At 31.5% G+C, this 26,855-nt stretch overlaps 1 protein-coding gene across 1 annotated transcript; it reads left to right on the top strand.

Annotated features, from left to right (window-relative positions):
- si:ch211-166a6.5 (clustered mitochondria protein homolog) lies at nt 1-26,855 on the top strand. Its single transcript, XM_051117901.1, has 26 exons — nt 1-277; nt 4,504-4,613; nt 4,770-4,941; nt 6,865-6,996; nt 8,294-8,451; nt 8,526-8,680; nt 10,450-10,572; nt 10,649-10,781; nt 12,506-12,598; nt 14,150-14,862; nt 16,915-16,988; nt 17,111-17,215; nt 17,814-17,914; nt 18,853-19,005; nt 19,088-19,150; nt 19,250-19,485; nt 19,578-19,662; nt 20,936-21,089; nt 21,160-21,299; nt 23,125-23,205; nt 23,289-23,414; nt 23,510-23,619; nt 25,273-25,366; nt 25,446-25,571; nt 25,655-25,728; nt 26,222-26,855. The coding sequence occupies exons 1-26, from the start codon at nt 28-30 to the stop codon at nt 26,697-26,699; spliced, it is 4,239 nt and encodes a 1,412-aa protein (XP_050973858.1). The 5' UTR covers nt 1-27; the 3' UTR covers nt 26,700-26,855.

Genomic DNA, 26,855 nt, shown 5'->3' with positions numbered 1-26,855 from the left:
GGAGAGAAGCGTCACGCCCAGTCAAACATGCCTGCTGTAGACCGAGAGGGAGTGGGAGGAGAGGAAGCACTGCCAGCGCTGGAGGGAGTGGCCGGCCGAGGGAATGACAAACTAAAAAGACGTGTTGGGTCAGTCACACCTGACAGCTCTCCGAACACACTTCGCAAAACAACACGAGCGTCCCGAATCGAAGAGAAAACCAGCAGCCAGAGAGAGAAAACCAGAGAAGAAATGAGGGACACGGCGAAGAAAGGAAACGGAGAGAAGAGAGCTATGGGTAAGAGTTGAGTTGCTCTGATTCATTCCAGTCTCCTCCCTCTCTCAACTTCTTCCTGCTGTTTTCTCATTGCTTTGGCTCAGGCTTTCTTTTGCTGTTTGTGTGAAAACTTGCATGCGCACAGTGAGCACTGCTTGCATTACGTGCGTTAAAACACGCTTAGGATTATGTTTATGGTGTTGCACTTTAGAATGAAACTTTCACTCTCTTTCTGCAAAACAAATAGCAGACTTCACCTTTGACCTCCTGATATATTTGTCTGTCTACTGATTCACTTCTGTGGTTCTTTCCTGCATTTACAAACACACGTGTTAAACTGAAGAGGCTGATCTGAGAGATTCCTCATGGCGTCGGGCCAGCGCGAGGATCGGAGACATTCCTGTCTTTCATTAGGAGCGTGTTACTCTCGGGGCAAATGCATGTCACCATCATTTTAACTTGTCATGATCGCGTCCCTCTCGAGGCGCTCGTTATTGAGGGGTGGTGTGTGGGTGGCGTAAATTTATGTGCTACTTAAACCACTTTTCTGAGGAAAATCAACATATTAAATCATCCCTTGGTGTAGTGGTTAAGATCTGTGGTGGAAACTGAAAGGCTGTAGGTTTGAATCCTGCATGAGCTGATCTGAGAGTAGACTGGAATGTGCATGTTTTCTTAATTACTTATTTTTAATTTTATTTTTTACATAAAAACACCAAAAAAGTACTAAACTTTTTTTTTTTTTGGCACTTTTTAAAAAAAATTCTTTTTTTTTTTTTTTCCTCCCCACAATTTGTATTTTATTATCTTTAAATTTTTAAGTTTTTGCTTTAAGATTAAGTTTTTCTTACCTTATTGCCATTTTTTCCACTCACTTAAAACGTGAAGAAAAGAAAGATAAAAACAGAAAGGAGGAAACAAAGGCCTCTTTTTTTGCTTTCCAAGTAATTGTATCTTATGACTGTTAAAATATATTTTTAGAGAAAGACTAAAATAAAAAATGCTTAAAAAAAAAAAAATTATTCCACTGTGACAAAAATCTGTAGGTTTTAATTTAATTATTTTTTTAATTTTAATTTTAATTTTACTTTTAATTTAATTTCCATATTATTTATTATTATTTGTTTTTTAGTAAAATGAAATAAAATGTATTATCTTTTTAGTACAAATACATCTCATCATTTTATATATGCAGATAACTAAACATTTTAGTGATGAGAATGATATTTTTTTTATTTGCATAGCATTGCATTGCAACACTATTCTCACGACAATTATAAGCTGATTTTTGTAAATTTCATAATTTTCATATTTGTTAGACATTTTTAAACATTACAGTAATTACAATGATTAAATTAGGATTTATTTGGTTTACAAATACTATCATTGTGAGTAATCACTGAAATTAAATATGTGTTTTATTTGTTAAAACACACATTTGTTATATATGTATATATAAATAAAATTATTATTATTTTAGGTTTTTTTTTTTTTTTTTTTTGGAATTGATTTTTATTTTTATTTATTTATTTATTTATTTTTACATTTTGGTAATCAGAATTACATTTTTGCTCCTCAAAAAAAAAAAATAAATAAATAAAATAAAAAGCCTATTTTTAGGACAATTGGTTTTTATTTAGGACAATGAAATTTTAAATGTCTTTATATGTGCTATATATTTCATTTTTCCATATTGGAAAAATCTTTCTACAGCTAAAAGATCAGTCAAATTAGCTGAAATATTAATAAGCAATCACAGGGTGTGGTACAGAACTTTATTTATGCCAATTTTTCCGGTTCCAGATCTCTCAGCTTGATCAAGATGCTAAACCTCAGGTTATTCTAGGTGAATTGTCCAAGCATCTGCTAAATGTCTAGTTCTGTCTAGTTAAAAGCTTATTTTTAGTTATCTTCAAATGGACTGACAAGTCCATACAGACTTTGTGGTCACGGAAGGATCAGCCGATTTCCGCAAAATTGAAATGCCTGTCATTCATTAAATTCTACACGTGCCAAAACCATTCTGTCTTAAATAGGCTATTTTTGTTTCAGTGATAGACACCCAGTTCCATTTAACACATTTGACCAAGATTAAATGCATTTCTGCTAAACCACAGATGAAATGTGATTTCACAAAAGGTTAAGCTTTGCTATGACCTATGAAGTCCACGTGACCCGTGTCTTGAACAATAGTCTTTGTGCTGAAGAACCATGATGCATCTCATCCTCAAAGCCTTCCGGGACATAATCAACTGGTGTTTGGTTGTGTTTGATGTTTGTGAGAGAATTCCCAGCTCAAATCTGGAGTTTTTTTTTTTCTTCTTAAATGTGCAGACGAGTCTCAGAAAGAAACAGTAGAGAAAGCATCTGCTGTCAGTGAGGGAGTGTGGTGTGTTAGTACTAGTAATTGCTAGTCATCCAGCGCCTGTTATCCGCTCTCGCTAGCCAGAGGGAAGTTTGGAAGATGTCTGGACAAGCTCATGCCGTATCAAGCCGAGTCTTGCTGTTATAAGAGATCTTAGATTTGCCTACAAATCCAACAAGAGAGACTCACAGCTGTGACTCTAATGGATTGTAAATGAAAAGGTTTTATGTGATTTCAATCACATTCATGTGACCGTTATAATGGCTTTATCATATCAAATAGCAATACTGGTAGTAATTTCATATACACTACCTGTCAAAATTTTGGACACATGGGACTGAATTTGTTTCTCATCAGCCTATAAAATCTAAAGCCTTAAATGCTCAAAATTAGTTTTGTAAACTAATAGAAATTGTGATTGTATTTTTTTTTTTTTTTTTTTACAAAATATTTTTTTTTTATTTTTTTTTTTTTTACAAAATAAATTTTGAACCAAATTGTTGTTCAAAAACTTTAATTATTCTTTTATTAAAAATATTACTTAAAACTATTTAAATTAAGAAGAAAAGCTAGAGGATGTTAAAATATTTAATTTTTTACAGGAAGATAAAAAAAAAATAGTTCGTAAGTTTTATTTGTATTTATTTTTATTAAAACTAACTAAATTATGTTTAAATAAATTTTTCTTACCTTATTGGCATTTTCCCCCAAAACTTTTTACTAAAAAATGTGAAAATATTTAAAACAAGTAGAAGAGATAAAAACAGAAAAAATAAGCAAATCTTTGGTCTTAATTTTTTATAACAATTTTGCTCTCTAAGTATTATTATTATTATTTTGTTTTTACAATTTATTGTAATTGTGTCTTGTTTTAAAGGATGTTAAAATATTTTAATTTTTATATACATTTTAAGAAAATGCTTAATTTTTATTGCATTGTGATACAAAATTAGTAAGTTTTATTTTTTAGTTCTTAAGGTTATTTTATTTTATTATTTTTTTATTTTATTTTATTTTAGCTTATTTAATTTGGTTTTTATTAAAAAATCTTGGGCCTATTATTATTATTATTATTATTAATTTATGTTGTAACAGTTTTGTTTCACAATTAACTGTATCTTGTTTTAAGGATGTTAAAACATTTTATTTTTACAGGAAGATAAAAAAAGCTTTAAAAATAGTTTACTGCACTGTGACAAAACTTTGTAATTTTTATTTTATGTTTATTTATTTATTTTAATTAAAAATAACTAATCCACCCCCCCCCAACTGTTTACTCAAAAAATTAAAATGCTTAAAACCAAAAAAAAAGATAGATACAAAAAAGAAAAGAAAAACTATCTTGGGTCAATATTTATAACAGTTTATAACAACATTTATAAGAAGTAATTTTATCTTATTTTGAAGGTTATTAAAATATTTTTATATATACTTAAAAAAATGCTTAATTGTTTATTGCATTGCAACAAAAATTAGTTTTATTTTTTAGGTAGTAAGTTTATTTATTTATTTATTTATTTATTTTTAATTATTATTTTATTGTAAAGTTCTTTTGTTAAGATTTCATTCCCATGTAATTTTATCTAAGGATGTTTTTACAAGAAAAAAAAAATTTTTTGAATGTAGTTTTTTGCACTATGAAAAAGTCCCTAAAGTACCTAAAAGATTTTAATGCCGTGGCAGCGTGCCTAGAAAAACATGGCAATTCCATGGTACTATTGTGTTAGTGGATTCTGGGATGGAAAACCCTCTTTCTTCAGTTGCTTTTGTGACATTTGAACAGATTTCCTAACTCTCTTATGTAACTTTTGTTTTGGCTTGAAGCACATTTTTGAGCTCAAAGTGAAGAATCCGCTCATATTTGACCCCCTTCACTCCGCAGATGTCTCCAGTTCAGCCAATGGGAAAAAATCTACTGGAAGCAAGAAAGATGACGATGGATCATTTCCAGTGAAGATTCAAGGTGCAGGTGTCGAACCGTTTGAGCTGCAGGTGAGCTTCCATCGTAACATGCACAAATGAAGTGAGTTTTTGGGGTGGTGTGACCTCACATTTTTTCAAATATGTCTGTCAACATCAAAAGATGCAAAGCACATGTCATCCATTAATGTAAGGAGTGTGTCTTTGCTGATTATGTTTTCTGTGCAGGTTCATGGATTCTGGCTGGTCCAGGATGCCATCATGACCATTCTGGGCAAAGAAGAGGTGGCGCCGCGCACGTCCATCGCTCTGGCCCATTCAGGTGTGACCCTCGACCCCATGATGGAGCTCCAGGACGTCAAGGGCTTCAAAGCTGGAGTCACTCTCCGTCTAGTGGAAGGTAAACCACAAGACCTTCCTTTTGTGCACTTCTAAAAGCCTATATTATGTTATACATGTATATGAGGATATTTGGTGGTAAATCTAGATTAAACTATATGTGTTTGTGATATGCTGCTGGTTTTTAGCTGCTTGTCCAACCTGGCTGAGCTGGAAAACCATTAGGGACAATGTTCTAGGTCTTCTACAATGTTCTAAAATCCAGGTTGTTTAGTAAAGAACATGTGGTTTTAAAGTTTCCAGAGTCAGAAAAAATGGGAAATACTAGGGACATTATTTTTTTTAAGCCTGAAAAGATCACTGAAAGAATAAAATTGTATAATTCACCAAAGTTTCTATGGTGAATATACATTTTTATAATTGTAAAACAATTTGTTGGCTAGATATTGCTCAGATTTACAGTGCAACTCGTTCACAAGCCATATAAAATGTCTGATTTGTGAGTGAATCTATATGTGAATCTATATGAGTTTTAATGAATCAGTTGAACTGGGTCACAGACTCATTCTTGAATCGTTATGCTTTTTTTTTTATTAAAAAAATACTAGAATATACTGTAGACATAGTATTTAAGTAATAGTTCAAATTAGGCTTTTTTCAGTTTTTATTTAATGTTTTTCATTTAATCTTTTTTTGTGTTTCTATTTAGCTTGATTTTTTTTTTTTTCATTTGTAGTTTTAGTAATTTCAGTACATATTTAGTAACATATTTCTTATAACATATTACAAGTAATAACTTTTAAGTATTTTATTTTATTTTATTTTATTTTATTTTATTTTATTTTTAGCAAAATGAACTTATTTTAATTTCCAAGTGATTGTATCTTGTATTAAGGATGTTAAGGTATTTTTATACTAATATAAAACAAAAAATGCTTTAATGCTTTATTTTATTTTATTTTATTTTATTTTGTTTTATTTTGTTTTGTTTTGTTTTATTTTCCTAAATAAAATGAAACTTAAAGTTTGTCACAGTGCAAGCTTTTTTTTTTTTTTAATTATCCTGTAAAAATACCTTAACATACTTAAAACAAGATTACTTGGGAATTAAAGTTAGTTAGTTTTACTAAAAATAAAATAAAATAAAATAAAATAAAACAAAATAAAGTAAAATTAAATTAAACAAAATTATATGAAATAAAATGCTTTAAAAGTTTTTATTTTATTTTATTTTATTTTGTTTTATTATTTTCCTGTAAAAATACTCTAACATTTTTATAAATGTATTTATACATAATTAAAAATAAAATAAAATAAAATTTTCAACTCCAGTATTTAATCCAGTACTTTTAGCTCATTCAGTAATCATAAACCACTAGAAAGATCATGGAAGTTCACATGCATAAAAAGTGTGGGAACCGTGTGGTTTATTGCTGGTCCAAGCTGGTTTACTGGCTCAGCCCGACCATCCCCCCTTCAGCTGATACTCCGTCTTGACCAGTTCCCTCAAACCAAAACAAGTTTGACCACCTTCAGTGAGAATGACCAGCTGGTAACTGGTTTGTTGAGTCCAAGGTGGTCTTCCAACCTAGCCAGTTTGGGCTGGTCAATCAACTTGGATCAGCTAGAAACCAGCCACCATGTTCTAAAAATGTTCTAAAATGTAGCAACATTAGTGTTCATTTTCACAGGGATCAGTGTTTTTTTTGCTATACTGGTTTTGCAACTTCTTGATTTCATTGCAAACCGTTTGATGGCAAATTAATGAATCCTTTCTCTCTGCCAAGTGAGTCACATGGCACTCATTATGAGCAGTGTGGGAAAATATATAATAGAATAGACGATGTTATTGCTCACTGGATAAATCATAGTTTTACAAGATGAGACGCCTTGAAATCCAACAGATCAATGGAGCTGGGAAGAGGCCTGGTTTTGGTATCATGAAGCTTGTGTGTGTGTGTGTGTGTGTGTGTGTGTATTATAGAGCCGTACTCACCTCGATCGGCACAGGCACATCTGGCACGTGTGCAGGAGATGCTGAAAACTGTCAGACCCCAGGACGCCTTGATGGAGGGCCGATCACCCACTGTATTGAACACACTCACCCAAACATCCGGTGAGAAATACACTCTAGTACATTTAAATTGCTGTTGAGTTCTGCTGATATAATTATTAATTATGTTGACTGATATAATTATGTTGTATTACATAACTTCTTATGTGTAACTCGAATTTCTACATTATTATAGTATGTATATATGTGTGTGTGTGTGTGTGTGTATATATGGTAGGTTCAAAGTTATATGTACTTTTTATTTTATTCCAAATAAAAAGTAAATATGTATGTATATACATATATATGCACATACATATACATACACATACATATACATCCATCTATCTATCTATCTATCTATCTATATATATATATATATATATATATGTATGTATATACATATTTACATATTTACTTTTTATTTGGAATATTTTCAGTTTTAATAATCACATTGTCACTTGCTTTTGTCATTTGTCATGTTTCTATTTAACTTTATATTTATTTCTGTCTTATTTTGAGTAATTTTAGTACTAAACTTATTTCATTTAGTAAACAAGATAACATTTCTAATTTATATTTGATTTTATTTTTCAGTTACAGATTAATTGTAGTAACAGTAACAACACTGATTCAATTATCTGATTCAAAATCTTGATTTTTTTATGTGTTTTTGTCATTTGTCATGTTTCTATTTAACTTGCATTTTATTCCTGTTTTAATTATTGCAGTTTTGGTACTAAACCTATTTCATTTAGTAACCAAGGCAACATTTCTAATTTGTATTCAAGGTTTTTAAATGTTAGTTTTTCTTCTAATATTTTATTTTATTTTATTTTATTTTATTTTATTTTTTCAATTACAGAAAAAAATTTAGTAACAGTAACAACACTGATTCAATTATCTGATTCAAAATCTTGATTACTTTATTTTATTTTTTCATATTTTTTAGTTTTTTTTTTTATGTGTTTTTGTCATTTGTCCTTTTTGTAAATTAACTTGTAATTTTTGCAGTTTTGGTACTAAACTTATTTCATTTATTAACCAAGGCAACATTTCTAATTTGCATTCAAGGTTTTTAAAAGTACATTTTTCTTCTAATATTTTATTTTATTTTATTTTACATACATATTTTACATTTTATTTTCAGTATTTTTAATTTTATGTGCTTTTGTCATATTTAGTTAACAGTAACAACACTGATCCATCTTAATAACTTCCTGTCTTTGTGAATTAATGTAATCATAAAACACATAAAAGTGCTTTCATTCAGTATTGCCTCTAAGTAATTAAAAATGCATTAATGATTTTTTAAGCCCATGGCAATGAGACTCAATTTGATGTGTTTTCTGTGTATTAGAAGCCCCTCCCACTCTGCACTCATCAAAGAACAAACGAGCCAATAGTAAGACAGAGCAGTCTGCTGAAGCCCCGCCCCCTCCTGCCTACATTCTGCCTGGAGCTTCAGAACATCCTCCTCTGACGACCCTGTTGCCCACCAACAACACACACAGCGAAGTATGTCAAATACACACAAATAAACCTTCAGGCGTTTGGCCTGGTTTTTCACCCTCAAACCGCTTCTCTTACAGGCTCCCAGTTTCCTGCTCGACCTGTCAGTCAGCTGCTGGAACCCTCCCCCAGGTTTCCGGAAGCTGCAAGGTGACTTACTGTACCTCAGTGTCCACACTCTGGAGGGCAAGCAGTGTGACATCACTTCCTGCCCACGTGGATTTTACATGAACAGGTAAGACTCTCTGCATTGCTAAATTCAGAACCACTTACTCCCACAGTAGAATTAAAACATCTGGAACATGTGGATACATTACTGTAATTACCAGAGATGGGAAGTAACAAGGTACAAACACTTTGTTAATGTACTTAAGTAGATTTTTCTGGTATCACTACGTTTCACTTTTGCTCCTTACATTTTTACACAAATATCTGTACTTTCTACTTCTTACATTTTCAAACCAGGCTGGTTACTTTAGCTTTAATCAGCATTTGGTGCAATCACCATTTAATCAGCAACCGCCATTCGATAACAAATCTCTGGCTGGCAACGTGAATCGGGTCGCGCGTCTCTCTCTGCCAAACGGTTTCTGTCAGAGTATTCATTGCAAGTGTTCAGGACTTCAAGTGCAAGTCAGTTGTAAACAGGCTGCTAAGAGCTGCTAGCAGTTTAATGCTTAAATAAGTAAACAAAGACAAAACTACAGCAGTAGTACTATAAACGAAACTAAACTAAATGATCGTCATCACTCAAAATGCTCAATGCTAAAGGACATCATTATTATCTACTGTAAAGGTACAGTAGTAGTTTAGCAAACAAATGTCATAAAACATCATTTTGTAATGCCTTCAGAGGAGCTGGAGCAGATAACAACACAACCCTTACCAAAATTTAAACCAAAATCCGTGGTTACTATAGTTAAACCATGGTAACCACAAATGAACCATGATTTTGTTACACTAACCATAGTCTAATCATGATGTGTGTAGTAAAACTACGGTTGTAAATTAAAAGATTGTAATCAATCCGCAAAAACAACAACAACAAAAAACATGGTTACTATACTTTTACTGTAATACCCATGGTTAATTTTGCTAAGAGAAAAATATGACTCATGGTAATGCAATAACATGTTCAGTATTAGGATTTTTCTGTAAAGATATTGTCATGATGTAATCATTATTGTACTAATTTTGACATTTAGGCAATTTAGAAAATATAGTTTTCTGAAATCTATTGTATTTAAGCCATTTTAAGATGAAACAACAACACCTGGTCATAATGTGATACTTTAAATTAAACTTAAAAAAATTGTTACTGCAAATAAAATACAATGAGGTGGTTGTTTTGCAACAAGGTGGAGACAGTTCTGCTCGTAACATGGGAAATGTGACAGCTACAAGACAATTAGTGGAAAAAGCAAACACACACAAAGTGAGATGCAGAGAGATATCATGGAAAATGAAAAGATTGAAAAGGAAAAGTTCAAGAGAGAGCCTTTTTCTTATTTTGCACGGGCCCAACCTAAGGTTTTAAATATTTATTTAAATGTGATGGCCATACAAAAAAAAAAAATAATAGGGTGGTCCATGGTTTCAGAATTTGTTGTGGGTGTATGGGATGGCCTGGATGAGTGTGAGATTTCCCAGCCTGACATTTTGTCTCAGTCTGGTCCTGTTCTACATGGTGGTTGTTCAGCCTTAATACATTCATTAGCTAACAAATTTTAAATGTAAGTTATTTTGTATTATGTCAATTTGGTGTAAAGCTGCTTTGCAACGATATGTATCGTGAAAAGCGCTATACAAATAAGTTTGAACTGAATTTGAATTGTATTAATGTGTCAGTATTTTATTATTTTTTCTACTTTTACCAGAGTATTTTTAAACATGAGTATCTGTACTTCTACTTGAGTGAAGGATGTGTGTGCTTTTGCCTTCTATGGTAATTACTGTTTGCATATTAGCTGTGCAAAAATGTATTCTTGCATTTTTGTGTTTTAGATCGACCCTCGAAGTGTTTGACCCTCGTCCTGCTCAGTCGACTCCGGTGTTCCACTGTCTGACCGACCTGCTGTCCCACATCAGCCCACAGTTCAAACACAACCTGAGCACACTGCGGCACAGGTAAGCCACACACACTTTCACAGTTATCTCTTACATGTGTGTCGGTATAATTTATTGAGCATCTTTGTCCATTCAGGCCGTCTCTGCCTGCTGAGGAGTCTCTGTCCACTCCGTACCGCACACTTAGCTGGCTGGGCTTCTCCTCACTTCACTCGCACAAATCCAGTTTCAGCGGCAGGCTGGGTCTGGATCAGGACATCAACGCACGGGTACACACCTGTCCCGCACTCATCTGTTTCAGTGCTCAAATGCAAAGGTCTTTATTGACATGACAGTAAACAACATCAACAGTAAAAATAAATAAATAAATAAATAATAATAATAATTAAATATTAATTTAAACATTTCATAATTAAAATTAATATTTAAAAAAAGAAAGCAAATAAAAAAAAAGTTAATTATATTAACATCAGCCGATTTATAAAAAGTTATAAAAAGCACAATTAGGATTAAAACTCAAAAGTAAACCTATGAATGCATTGCTGTAAGATTTTTCGTGGGAAATTGTGCTTTATCGTCATGAAAATAATGTCAAAATAGGTTTTAAATTATTTATACAAAATATTATTATTATTCTTTTATGGAGTGAAGTATTGGTGTGTTTTCATGAGATTCACTCATTCATTTAAAGAAAATAATTTAAAATTACCTGAAATATAATGTAATACTATTTAATATAAATATTAATTATTATCAATGTTAATATTTAAATAAAATAAATAAAATAATTAAGAAAACGGTAAATAAATGCAAGAAATATATAAAATATGCAAATAAATAAATATTATACAAAATGTTATTATACTTTTGATTATGGAGTGAAGTATTGGAGTGTTTTCATGAGATTCTCTCATTTAATTAATAAAAAATAATGTAATATAAAATGAAATAAAATTTAATGTAATATGACATTTTTATAAATTAGTATTAATATTTAAAGATGAAAAGAAATCAAATAAAATATGTAAAGTAAAGTATATTATATAATAGTAAATTGAATGATTAGTAATAGTATTTAAAGACGAAAATAAATCAAATAAAATATGTAAGTTTAAAAAAAATGTAATGCTGCTAAAATATGTTTTAAATTATACAAAAATATTATTATTATTATTATTATTATTTTGATTATGGAGTGTAGTATTGGAGTGTTTTAATGAGATTCACTCAATTAGTTAATGAAAATAATATAAAATAAAATATAATGTAATATTATTTAACATTAATATTATTTTTTTTTAAATCAGTGTTAATATTAAAAAAAAATTAAGAAAATTATTTAGCATTTTTAGCATAACAGTATTACTGTTATGAAAATCATCATTAAGGAACTAAGTTTTAAGGAACTCCAAAGTAAAACCTCTTAATTCTTTGCTGTAATAATAATTTTTGTGCTTTATTGTGATTTACAATGTCATAGTGTCACACAATATATAAATAAATAAATAAATCAAATCTTAATGTGTTTATACAAAATGTTATTATTCTTTTGATTATGGAGTGATGTATTGGAGTGTTTTCATGAGATTCACTCAGTTAATTAATGAAAATAATGTCATATAAAATGAAATAAACCTTAATGTTATATGTAAAAAATCAATTTGATAAATTAATATTAATATTTAATGAAGAAAATAAATTAAATAAGTAAGTTCTATTAACATCAACAGGGTTAGACATGCTCATAATGACATTCTTTATACAATGATACAATTTGTGATTGTTCTATTTTGGATTGGAAGGTTTTCCAAAAACTTGTTTCTCTTTTGTGTCTTGATATTTGTCACGCTGAAGAAGATAATGTTCCTCAGTCTCATTCACATTAGATTCTCTCTGTACCTGTCTTTTCTCCTCTGCACATGGTTTTGTCCTCCTACCTGACTCTGTGTGTGTGTGTGTGTGTGTCATTCACATGTTCTGCTTTGTGTTTTAGGCTGCTGACTGGAATAAGGAACTTCAAGCAGCCAGAGATCTTCCTCAGAGGAGTCTGGAGGAGAGACTTCAGAGGGACAGAGCATTACTGCAGGTCTGAGCACACATTTGCCTAGATATCCACATAAAGACAAAGCACAGACTTCTACTATTTCCATATAAAGCTCATTATTACTACAGACTAAACTAAACTCAAACCCATAAAACCTTTAGTGTATTGCTTTATTTATGAATCAATCTTACCTTTGAAAATGTTGTTGTTGTGCAATTATCAAACTTAAGGAGACTACTTTGTCCTCACAGTATAATTAAGTAAATACAAACTAAACAGACCACACAGACACATCTAAACATCTCAACAGTATTGTTTAACTCAACTGCATTCACCAGTTGTGTGACAGTAGCTTAGCTGTTCTCAGTAAAGTAAAGCAGTAAGCGTCTACATTGCTGTTTGTCTCTGTTATATTATAAAGAATGATCAAAAATCGAAAGTCCAGTTCCGTTACTGAATCAGTTTGTTCACATGGTTTAGTGAACCAGTTCAGAAAGCTGATTCAACAGAATTATTTGTCATCATTAAATGTTTACAAAATATATATTTATTTTATTTTTGATTTTGATTTTGATTTTGATTTTTTGAATTGCATTGCATTGCATTGCATTGCATTGCATTGCATTAAATTGCACTGCATTGCGTTGCATATTAAATTGTTGCATTGCATTCCATGGAAAACCATCGTGTCCAAGTAGCTTTTACACCATTATTTCATTTCATTGCATTGCATTGCATTACATTTTTAATATTGCATTGCATTGCATGAAAAATCCATTGTGTCCAATTAGCTTTTACACCATTGTTTTAATTATTTTATTTTATTTTATTTTATTTATTTATTTATTTTTTATAAACTGCACTGCATTGCGTTGCATTTTAAATTATTGCATTGCATTGCATTTTAAATTATTGCATTGCATTGCATGGAAAATCCATTGTGTCCAATTAGCTTTTACACCATTGTTTTATTATTTTATTTTATTTTATTTTATTTATTTTTTATTTTTTTATAAACTGCACTGCATTGCGTTGCATTTTAAATTATTGCATTGCATTGCATGGAAAACCATTGTGACCAAGTAGCTTTTACACCATTATTTTATTTTATTTTATTTTATTTTATTTTATTTTATTTTATTTGCTTTGCTTTGCATTGCATTGCATTGCATTGCATTGCGTGCATTGCATTGCATTGCGTGGCATTGCATCGCATTAAATTGCATCACATTGCATTAAATTGCATTGCATTTTATATTAGTTAAACCAGTGTCCAAGTAGCTTTTACACCACTTCTTATGTTTCTTTACCTGTTCGTGCATGTAAACTGCATGTTCCCCCTCAAAAACAGTAGTAATGAAAATAAGATAATATAAAATGAAATAAAATAAAATGTACTACTGTATTAATGGTTATTAATCATCTATTAATATTTAAAAAAAAAAACAAAAAGGAAATAAAAAAAAAGCAAGTTACATCAGGTCTAAGAGAGAAAGGTTTTCTCTCTCTTGTTCCTTTTCTTACATTGCATTGCATGAAAAAACATAGTTTCCATAATTTACACCACTTACCCTGCATTGTGTGTTTGTGCAGGTGAACAGCGCTTTTGTGTGGGCTGTTGCTCAGGCAGCAGAGAAGGTGATGGATGGTTGTGTTGACTCATTCAACGGTTCTAACGAGGACCCGGCTTTCTTATGCGGCGGCGTGTTCATGAGTATGCCGGCACAAAGAGACCAGTGGCTGGGAGGAGAACGGAGTCACAGAGCTGCTCAGCGCCTCGAACTGCGATGTGTTCAGGCTTACAGCGACCTGGACGGAGACCTCCAAAACCTGCACACCATCCCCACCGCGTTGGCCGACTACCGCGGCGTTCGGCTGTCCGCGCAGGGCCTGGCACCGGGTATTCAGGCCCCCGAGCAGGCCGAAGTTCCTAATGGCCTTTTATACGGCTACAGCGCAGGACCATTGGAAAACCCATCGAGACGAAAACTCCTAGAGCTGCTGGCTCAGTCCGCAAAGGCTCTTTCTCTACAAAGACATGCGGTTCTGGGGCCGACCGGGCATCAGTTGCCCCTCTTCACCTCTATTGATGCCCAGGGGATGCTGGGGGCCGATGGTCGGTATTACCTGCTGGATGTGTATCGTACTATGCCTGCTGATGCCAACTTTTATGTAGAAGAAGGAGAAGAAGCAGAAGGAGGAAAAGAAGAAGGAGGAGCAGAAACAGAAGGGAGTTTTCCCAGACGGTACCCTCACGTTTTGTGTCGATTGCGGCCCGAGCTAGTGAAGGCGTTCATTCAACACAAGTGAGTTTTAACAGGTTTCCCAAGTGTTTTCATTGGTTGATCACACAGGTAGCCCTGCCCCCAAGTTCATGCCATTGGTTGAGCCAGTGTTTTGGTTTGTAGGACTGCTGCTACAAAATAAATTTAATTTAATATATTAAATAATTAATATTTTAATAATTTTTCTACCATGGTTACAATGAAACTAAAGTGATTTTTTTTGTTTTGTTTTTTTGTTAATTGAAAGGAAACTAAAATAAAATAGAAATGTTAGATTTAGTTTATAGTTTATAATGGTTTTTAGTTTATAATAGAAATGTTTTCTAACATACTAATTTTCGTTTTAGTTCATTTAAGCACTAAAAATAAATAAATGAATAAAATGAATAAAAGCAAAGACTGAACTAACAAAAATAAATTAAAAAAATAAACTAAACCTAAACAATAACAATTTTAAAATAACAGAATTCCAAAAAAAGTATCTAAAATTAAAATTAAACCTAAAAGTATAAAAATAAAAGCTAATTTAAAATAGTACTAGTATATAAATAATACTAAAATAGCACTGCTTTCTATGTTGACAATGAATCAGTTTTCTTGCTACTAAAAAATAAACATTATTTGTATATTGATTGCATTAAAAATGAAATAAAATATAAACATTAGATGGAAAATGTTTCTAGCATCTCTTTTTTTTTTTTTTTTTTTGTTTAGTTTAAGTTGAAGCACTAAAATTACTAAGTAACTGGAAATAAAATAAAAACTAAAAGTGAAATCAATAGAAACTAAACCTTAATAACAATATTTAAAATAAACAAACTAATAAGTTAAAAAGATTACTAAAAGAGGGAGATAGCCTTTACGGCTAGAGAATTACATGGATACGGTACAAAATACATAGATTTAAAAAGAGTATAGATTATATTGATTAGATGTCATTTTCAAAATGTTATTCACATATTACAAGAATGTGTCACCCAGCGATAAGCACTGTTATTCAACGAAATTGACGTTAGATAGTGGGATAGTCTTACAGATTGTGGGCGGTTCAAGTGGCAGTGTATGGAGGTATGGAATAAAATAATAAACATGGGTAAATTTGATTTTATATTTCAAAATTCTGACTTTATTTTTGCAATTCCGAGATTATATCGCACAACTCGTCATTCTCTCTTTTCCCCTTGGCTCAGAGTTTATATCCCACACTTCTGGCTTTTTCCCCTCAGAATTAACAAACTCACTAGTTTTGTTAAATCGAGTTCTAAAGTCTGAATTAGGAGATATAAACTTGCATTTGTGAGAAAAAAAAATCAGAATTGTGAGATAAAATAAAAAAATGTTATGTAAAAATGTTAATAGTAATAGGTTTAAATAATATGTCATGCTGTAACTGTAGGGCTAATACAATACGTCCCCTATAAACAGCATATGTGAATATTATGTAGATCTATTGTTTAAATCAAATTTATGCTTTAAAAGTAGAGTAATCATATCAGTCTTCATCCATAGTATGTCTGTTTAAACGTCTGCATTTAGCTTCAAATGGTGTCTTTGATGACAGTATTCTATAAAAATTATTTGCATTACGATTTTGACATCAAAAGGCACTTATTCTATGGATTTTACCCGTTTACCTTCACTGTTACCAGTGCTTTTCTGCAACCACTATGTGCACGCAGCTGCAAGTGACGTCACTATGATGTCTACTCAAATTTGGTCTATATAAATAATACTAAAATAACACTGCTTTCTATGTTGACAATAAATGATTTTTAAATGACAGATTATTTCTTTATTAATTGCAGAAGACACATTTAATACAGTTAAGTTTTGCTGTTTCTTAAGTCCTTCCATTGGTTGATTAAACTGATAGCCCCGCCCCCAAAACAAATATGCCTGATATGCAAATTGATGCCGTTTTTTCAAACGATCAAAAAAAGTTTGCATATTAAACAGGGATATGAGAAAGTATTTAACATCCTTTAACTTAGACACTTTACATTTAAACCTACAAACTAGAGATTTTGTTTGTTTATCTGCGTACATTAAACATGGTTTGTCTTGATATTTCAGACACACTCAGTTCTCCCAGCAAGTGAAGGCTTACTTGGAGGAGAACAAAGGGGTGGAAGAGTGTATGGATTCTGGTGAGAATTTGAAGTTGAAAGTGTTCATTTTCTGTTGTTGGACAGTGTGTCTGAGATGAGTTTGTTTAACAGCAATAATTGTATGTTTTTTTTTGTTTGTTTTTCTTGTGTTGTGTTATCAGCTGACACTCGGAATGTAGACGCAATCAGAAAAGCTTGCAAAGATGTCGGCTCCCTCAGTGACATCATCTTTGAGATGCGTTTCAACCCTAATATCTACTGCCCAGGTCAGGGAAAGCTCATACTCAAATTAACACTTCAATAGACATTAAAACAAACTGCATGCATATACTCACTGTATAAGCTCTGTTCCAAACCCTAATAAGTTTCCTTGCTCTATATTGTCTGCTTAGGCAATATTTAGTGAAAGTGAACCTATTAAGTGACTCATTTTGAAGCACATGGGAGATTTGAAATGTTTGAAATGTAAAATGGACACAATGGATTTTTCATGCAATGCAATAATTTAAAATGCAATGCAATAAAACAAAATGGATTTAATGCAGTGCAATGCAATAATTTGAATTTAATGCAATGCAATGTAATGCAGTGTCATAAACGCATAATAAACGCATAAACGCATAATACTAAATACATAATAATAAAAAGTTAAATATTCAGTTTTTAATGGGATTTGACTAATTTTTTGTATGTTTCTGCCATAATGCATACTTGATTGACTTTTCTATATAGTATATATAAGATGTTGCCAAAGAATTAGGCTAAAAAGCCAACATAATATTCCTGCCTAGCATTTGTAACAGCCTTGACAGCCTAGCAATTTTGTTTGAGAATTTAAATATTGTTTTCTGTAAATTTGGGTAGGTGTGCAGTTTCCCAGCTCAGACAATGATGCCGTGGAGCTACAGAAGAGATTATTGAAGGAAGCGGCATCTTTTATCATAAACGACCGGATACCAGAATTTGTGAGTGTATTTTGTGTTTTTATAGACTACCGTTTAAAATTTTGGGTTCAGTATAATTTTGTTGAAAAACTTGGAGGATGCATTAAAATGATAAAATGCTACAAAAGATTTATATTTCAAATAAATCTTGTTTTTTTTCTGTCAAAAAATCCTGAAAATGAATGTATCACTGTTTCCACAAAAAACATTAAGGATATGAAATTGACTGAAACTAGCTTAAAAATGTTTTATTTTATTTTATGTTGTTTTATTTTATTTTAACCAAGGTGTCATGAAAAAACTATTTATCAATAAAGAATTATTTTAGTATATATAACTAGGAATGAAAAGCACCAAATATAAAAATTAATAAGATGAAATTAATAATAATAATTTAAATAAAATATTAATATCTCAGCAAAATGTATTGCATCTTTTAACAAAATATATTGAAAAAGCATGTTTGATCAAGAGTCAGTCAGATTTTTTAAAGAATGTGTTTCAGCAAAGATTCATTAAATTGATCCAAAGTGACAGTAAAGACATTTATAATGTTAAAAAATATTTATATTTTAAATAAACAGTTCTTTTGAATTTTCCATTCATCAAAGAATCCTGGAAAATTAACTGTCAGATTTCCACAAAAAAGCACAACTGTGTGCAGTACTTATAATAATAATAATAATAATAATAATAATAATAATAATAATAATAATAAAAGAAACATTTCTTGATAAATATGAAGTATATGAAATTCACTGAAACTTGTTTATAAAATTTATGAAAAAAAATATTTTATTTTATTTCCAAGGTGTCATGAAAAAAATCTATTTATTAACAGAGAACAAATATACATACTTGTTTTAGTATATATAACAGAAAACAGTTTTTTGAAATGGTAATAGTATTTCACAGTATTACTGTTTAAATCTGTTTTGATCAAATAAATGTCATTTCAGATGAACGACTGCATTCACGGCACTGACGTACCGATAGATGGTGCTTCTTTACGACAAGCTCTCCATCAGAAAGGCATAAACCTTCGCTATCTAGGTCACCTGATCTTGTCCATCAGCCAATCAGATCGCAAACATCAACTGAGACACATCACGGTAAATAGTTTTAAAATTCATTATATCCGGGGAGATTTTAAGTTAAGGAAGCGTCTTAATCACATCTTACCGTCTCTTTCAGAGGTTGGCATTCGCAGAGATCGTAGTGCGCTGTGCACAGCGGTTCTTCAGTGGCTACATTCAGGTATTTCTTTTCACTTAGTTAATCTGTAAACAAAGTTATGTTATTACTTTGAATAAAATTGATTCAAGAAATGAAAATGGTTTCTTTTGTGTTGTTTAGGGAGTGGAGACGTCAAACCTGTCAGCAGCAGCGAGTCATTTCCTCTGCTGCCTGTTGGTTCCCCACTTCAGTGCCGCATCAAATGGGGAGGAGTCTAAGAAGCGCTCCAAGAGGCGTGGCCGTGGAGGAGGCGGGGTTTCCGACAGCACGACGTGGACCGCTCTCAGCGGGAATGAACTGTGGAGTCTGATCTGTCAGGATGCTCAAGAAACATACAGACTTAAAGAAGGACTAGGGTGAGTGAAGATCATCCACTCTAGAAATTTTAACCTTTACATGTGTCTCATACACCCTGTAGTTGCGTCTTCATAAAGTAATATGTTTACAGGTCAAATGTGGACCATCTAGTAGAGCAGTATGGACTCCAGAAGATATCCTTGTTGAGAGAGATGTGCTTGAAGATTGGCATTCAGGTAGTGTGTTGAACCAGCAGCATGTTTGGTAGCTAATGTTTGTCATGATTGCATGCAATAATTTTGCTAGCAGGTTAATCTCTGAGGTTTAACAGTAAAATAATTAGAAATACAAACAAGCAAGACTTGTGACTATGTAAAATCGACTGAAACTAGTTTCAAAATGAATGAATGAATTTATTTATTTTAGGGCTGTCAAACAATTAATTGTGATTTAATCAAATTCAGAATGAAAGCTTGAGTTTGTCTAATAAATGTGTGTGTACTGTGTGTAATTGTGTATATATAAATACAAAAATTAATGTATATATTTAAGAGAAATATGTTATGTACAAAATATTTTATTTATATATAATATAAATTCTATAAAAATATAATAAATACATATACTTGTAAATATTTCTTAAATATATACAATAATGTGTTTATATTTATATATACATAATAATTACACAGCACACACACATATTTTAGGCAAACTCAGACTTTTATTTTGAATGTTTAATCGTTTGACAGCCCTTATTTATTTATTTATTTATTTATCAAAGTTTTTTTTTTTTGCCAAAGTGTCCTAGAAATGACACTATAATCATTATCAATGTACAGACTTATTTAGTATATATAAGTAGGAAAGAAAAGCACCAATTATAAAAATAAATAAGATGAGATTAGTAATTAATTATAATAATAATAAATATTAATAACAAAATATATTGAACAAGCATATTTGATCAGGAGTACGATTTTTTTTTTTAAATATTTTTTTTTTTTTTATCCAACAAAGATTAAATAAATTGATCAGAAGTGACAGTAAAAACATTTATAATGTTACAAAATATTTCTATTTGAAATAAATTATGTTCTTTTCCGTTCATCAGAGCATCATAAAAACATAAATGTCCCAGTTTCCACAAAAAATCACAACTGTGTTCAGTACTTACAATAATAAGAAATGTTTCTTGAGCAAAATCAGGATATTAGAATGATTTCTAAATGTGACACTGGAGTAATGATGCTGAAAATTTACCTTTAAATCACAAAAATAAATTACATTTTAAAATATTTTAAAATAGAAAAGAGTTATTTTAAATGGCAATAATATTTTGCAATATTTACTGTATTTTTGATCAAATAAATTCAGCTTTGGTGCGCAAGAATGGTCAGACCGCCCAGATACCAGCTGTTGATGTCTTGTAGGGTGTCTGTGCTGTGACTTTTTTGCCTTTGTCATAGAGAATACATTCTTATTGGTTGGTCTGTAAACATCCCACAGCTCCGTCTCAGAGAATACGTTCTCGACAACCGTAACAAAGCGCCCATCTCTCCTGATGACGTGCTCAACATTCTGCCCGTCGTCAAGCACATAACCATGACAACCAGCGACGCCACACGGATGTTCAAGGCGGCTCAGAACAGTCTTCAGAAAGGTATTCATGACCCCGTGTGCAGTAACTGATCATGTGTGAAGAGCTTCGCCTGACCGTGTTCTGTCCATAGGGTTACTGGAGCAGGCGTACGAGCAGCTGAAAGAAGCGACGTATCTCTTCAGTCGTGTGTGCGATGACCTTCACCCTGAAGCCTGCCATTGTCTTAGTCTGCTGGCAAAAGTGGCCTATGTACAGGGCCATCCCACTGAGGTGAGTTTGAGTTTACTGCCTAGGGTGTGTCTTCCTGCCCAGTGGCTTTAAAAGAAAGCGTTTTGTGTAATAGGACCTTTTAGGTCATTGTCATTTAGGTCAAATCATGTCACAGCTAGATCAAGTAAGCTTTTGAAGTAATTGAAGTAAGCTATAGAATTAACCAAGCAAATATTTACTTCTTGAAAACATTTTTTTTAGTCAGTCAAAAAAAAAAAGAAAAGAAAATGTATACATTTTATATTTTATAATAATAATAATAATAATATAGCAGTTATTATCATTATTATTAGATGGAAAAACAGATAATTAATTAATGTTAATCTGTGCAGTTAATCGAATTAAAACCAAAATCCTTTTTCATAATTAGAGATATAATAATATTTTGTTATAAATAAATATAAACAACAACAACAACGATAATAATATAGCAATTATTATTATTATTATTATTAATAGATGGAAAAACAGATAATTCATTCATTAATTGAATGTAAAAAATTGATCTGTGCAGTTAATTGAAATAAAACCAAAAACTTTTTTATAATAATAATAATAATATTTTGTTATAAATAAAAATACACAACAACATCAACAATAATAATAATAATAATAAAAATGCATGAGGAAAAAAAGGTAATTAAATGTAAAATAAAAAATTGGGCTGCACAAATAAGTCTAAATAAAACTGAAATCTGTTTAATAATGCAATATAATAATAATAATAATAATAATAATAATAATAATATTAGTGTCATTTATTAAAAATATTTTTAAAAATCAAATGTTTTATTTTTGTTAATTGTGCAACACAATTTTTAAATTTTATGCTGAATTAAAATAATTTAATAATGATAAAAATCATAATAAAATATAACATTTTAAACAATAATAATAATAATAATTATTATTATTATTATTATTACCAGTAAATAATAATACATTAATAAATATATATTATTTGGTGCATCATAGTTTGTTTTTTTTTTAACCAAAAAACCAAAACTAAAACTGACGTTTGCTGAATTATAAATTAGTTCATTAAATTTATTAATTAATGAACACTCAGACAAAAAACTGTACGTCAAAAGTCACATGACACACTTTTTTTATAACTATTTGTACTGATTTATTCATTTATTGTTAAATTATAATCATTTAAATGGTGACTGTGATGATAACTTGATTTTATTCAATAATAATAAAGTAAATAATAATAAATTAATAAATATATATTATTTGGTGCATCAAAATGTTTGTTTTAGATTGCTTTAATAATACATTTTTTAGTTAAATTTATTCATGAATAAACACTCGAAAACTGTATTTAAAAATGTCACATAATGCACTTTTTATATGAATTTATACTGATTTATTCATGCATTGTTAAAATATAACCATTTAAATTTGACTGTGATTAAAAATTTGATTTTTTTCAAATATACATTAAATAATGTGTACAACAGGTTAAAAATATAATAAATATATGTTATGCAGTGCATATATTTAGCAATTTTTTTTCTTTGTTATGTGAAGTGTTGGGGAATAACTAGTTACATGTAACGCCATTACCTAATTTAATTACAAAATAAATGTAACTGTAATCCGTTGCACTGCTAATTACATTTTAGTAATGTTTTTTTCCTCTGCTGTAATGTTTTTGTGCTAACATTTTAATGTTATTAAAGTGCAAATAACTTTGAACAAACATTGTATTAACATTACTGAAAGAATGTTTGTTAAACATTCCAGACTGTTAGCTAAGGTTCTAAGAATGTTTCCTGTTAGTTTATTATCCGCTCAATGTCTCTCTTGTGTCCCGTAGGCTCGTAGCGTGCAGCTGAGGGTCGTGGTCATCAGCGAAAGGGTTCTGGGTTTCGATCATCCCAACACCATTCAGCAATACGTGAGTCACAAAACCAAACTGACCTACTTTTTAAAATGCACGGAGATCATCATTGTCTGATGCAATTCTCTCTTTTGTTCTAGGTGTTGTTGGCAGTGTATCTGTTAGCTGGAGGCGAAACCGCTCTGGCTCAGCGCTGCCTGTATCGTGCCAAACTACTTCTGCTGACGGTTCACGGGGCAGATCATCCTTACACCGCAGTCATTGATGTAAACATTGTCGTGCATTATCATGTTGTCAGTGATCCCAAAGAGAAATATTGGTTTGGTTCATAATGTTTTTTCTCCTTTTTGTTCTCCATCAGGCTTCTCTGGGATTGGTTCTTCAGGGAGAGCAGTCATTACAGTATCTACAGAGCGCACTGAAACTCAACAGCTCCTTCAGAGGAGACACAGACCTGACGACAGCTCTGATGTAAGACGAGATGCTTTAATCATAAAAAGAAAACAGAGGGAGCTGTATAGTAAATCATACAGTAATCTGCTCAGATGCCACAAGCACTAAGACTCTGTTCCAACGTTCCAAACCTTACTGAGCTGCTTATATCCACCTTTTTCTTCCTGTAAAAACGCACACAGCCATTTGTAAATTTTATGCGTTAGGCTTCCAGTCTCATCCGTGTCCAGCTATTTTTAGCTGTACAAAAGCTCATTTTGCATCTTGATATTGCAAATTGGTGTGTCTTACCATGTTATAGACAACTTTTAGGCATAATAGTTGCACACTTTTACTTCCATTTGAAACCAATTTTAGACCAAATAAATGGCAGAATCACAAATATACTTCATGAACAAGACAATCACATAATGCATTGTAATGCGCAAAACAAACCCCAAAAACATCCAAAAAGGTGGATGAGTTTAAGGAATTGTCAGTTAAAATAAATAAATTAATTATTAAAAAATAAATAAATAAATAAATATATATATATATATATAGAGAGAGAGAGAGAGAGAGAGAGACAATATTAATATTACTAATAATACTACAGTGTCTGTCTATGTATGTGTGTATATATATATATATATATATATATATATATATATATATATTGTTTTTATATCCTTGTGGGGACCTAAACCTGAATACACACAGACTCATGGCGACTAGTGTCACTGTGGGGACCTAAATTGAGGTCCCCATGGGTACAAAAGCTTATAAATCATACAGAATTAGTTTTTTTGAGAAAGTAAAAATGCAGAAAGTTTTCTGTAAGGGTTAGGTTTAGGGGTAGGGTTAGGGTAAGGGGATAGAAAATACAGTGTGGAGAGTGTAAAAACCATTGCACCTATGGAGAGTCCCCACAAGGATAATAAACCAGACTGTGTGTGTGTGTGTGTTTGTATATATATATAAAAAAAAAGATTTTCTTTTTTTCATTCATTATTAATCCCCCCCCCCCCAACACGGAATAATAAATGCACAGATATGCTACAGGTTAAAATATTTGTATGTTTTTTACTGCACTATTTGTATGTGCTTTGTAGCCATTTTTTTTTTTTTAAAATATATTTATTTATTTGCATTGTGACATTATTTTCTTAACATTTAATACTAAAACCACAATGCATTCAGCAGTTTTACTTTGGGTTTTTGTTCACATTTTATTTCTCATTAGATTCTTATATAATAATGCATTTTGTATTTGCCACAAATTAAATTTCTGGAACGCCATTATGCCAGTTAATAAAACCCTGACCAATTATGTACAATAAAATAGTAAAAACACTGCAAATGCATAATTTCAAATTAAATCATATAAATTATAAAACGGATAGTTCTGGTCCTTAATTCTGATTGGTTGAGCTGCGTTCGGAGCTTTTGTAAATGACTCTACTATCGCTATATTATCGCCTTAATGACCAAAAAAAATATATAATTAGTTACTTCTAATTAAGGGAGTTTAAGTGTAGTTTAGTTTTGGTGATCTTAAAGGTAACTGCATAATTAGACACCGAGGCAGCTCATCATGGTTTGGATCAGAGCCCATGTAATCAAACTCATTTAAATGAATTATGTTACCTGTCTGTTTAAAGTTGCTTGAGGTAATTTTTGATTGTTTGGCAGGCACCATCTGCTGGCGCAGAGACTGTGCGTGGCTGGAGACTACAGAGGAGGCATGAATCATGAAAAGGAAGCTCACAGCATCTTCCAGAACAAGGTCAGATTTTGTGTTCATGTGATGAGTTTTTGCTTTGAATAAATGAGCATGTTCTAAGTGTGTTTATGTGGTGCAACAGTGGGGTGAAGATCATCCTCAAACCAAATGCAGCTCTGACTTCCTGCGGAACATTACCCAGCAGGCCGTGCGTGTAGAACGGTCAATTCGTCAGGGAGGCGCGGAGCTCTGTGATACACCGCCTGAGGTAAGCACAACTTGATACTGCTGTGTAATGAAGCTGACATGTAAAGACTTGCAGTTTTTTGTTAAACATGAGCTGTTTTTCAGGGTTTGGTTCCCACTCAAGAAACCACACTGGAGCAGCTTGCTCTGGTCAATGCCATACTGAAGACTTCATACAGGTAAAAGACTTTCAGGATTTTACTACTTTGAAATTCAGAAACATGTGACGTTAACAAAAATAAATAAATAAATAAATATAAATAAATCAACAAACAGAAATTAAAACAACAACAACAGTAAAACATCACCCAAAAAATCTATTTTCATGTTTGAGAAAAAAAAAAACCTACAAATAAATAAATAAATAAAATAAAAAATAAATATAAATATTTTTATAATTATTTCTGCAGTATGGTAATCAGAATTTGGAATGGAAAATGTATCTTTGCTTGTTAGTGGGAGTTACTATTATTGTTACTTATAATTACATTTTGAAAGAGTTCATAAGGCAAAACAAAAAATAAACAACAAAAACACTTCTGGAAAGGTGTAAAATTTTGTGAACAAATTGCATTCATTTTCTGCGGAATTTTCAGATTCAGATTCTGTATATGGTGTATTTTTAGTTTATGGAAACAGCTGAATAAATCAGTGTTTTTATCATTGCTTAAGAACAAAAATGATGGAGTTCAAAGAGAGGCTGAAAGAGAAGAAAGCTGCAGAAGCTGAAAAAGCTAAACTGGAGAACTCCAAAACGACCAATGAGGAAGAAGCTTCAGAGCTGCAGACCAGTAACGGAGAGATTACTGAGGAGGCCACAGCGAATGGGGAACACAAACAAGAGGCCACAGACGGAAATGCAGAAAGTCAGTCATCGGAAACTGACTCTTCTGAGAAACCCGACCACTCAAACACGAACGGCCAGATCGAGTCCCATCTGCATAATGGTGATTGTGCCACAAAAAACGAAAGTGAGGAGGAGGAACAACAGTCAAAGATCACCAACGGAGTCTCCACTGAGAGCCAATTAAAATCAAATGTTTTGATGTCTGTAAATGAAGCACAGTCAGAATCAGCAGTGGTGAATGGGAAAGAGTGTGTTAAAAACGGATGTTCAGGTGATTCTGAGAAACAGGCTGAGGTAGAGTGAGATATAAGATTGATCCATTGTTTGACACACAACTGTACAACCAGCACAATTCAGTGTCTTTTCTAATAACATGAGAGAGAAGCGTGGAGAGAAGATGAAGCCAAATGACAATCTCTTGAAGACAAAGTTTTGAAGTCATTAAAATGACGAAATACC

This window comes from Labeo rohita, chromosome 8 (genome assembly GCF_022985175.1).
Source record: "Labeo rohita strain BAU-BD-2019 chromosome 8, IGBB_LRoh.1.0, whole genome shotgun sequence".
NCBI lineage: Eukaryota > Metazoa > Chordata > Actinopteri > Cypriniformes > Cyprinidae > Labeo > Labeo rohita.
The sequence above is the reverse complement of the archived record's forward strand: the minus strand, read 5'-3'. Positions and strand labels throughout refer to the sequence as shown.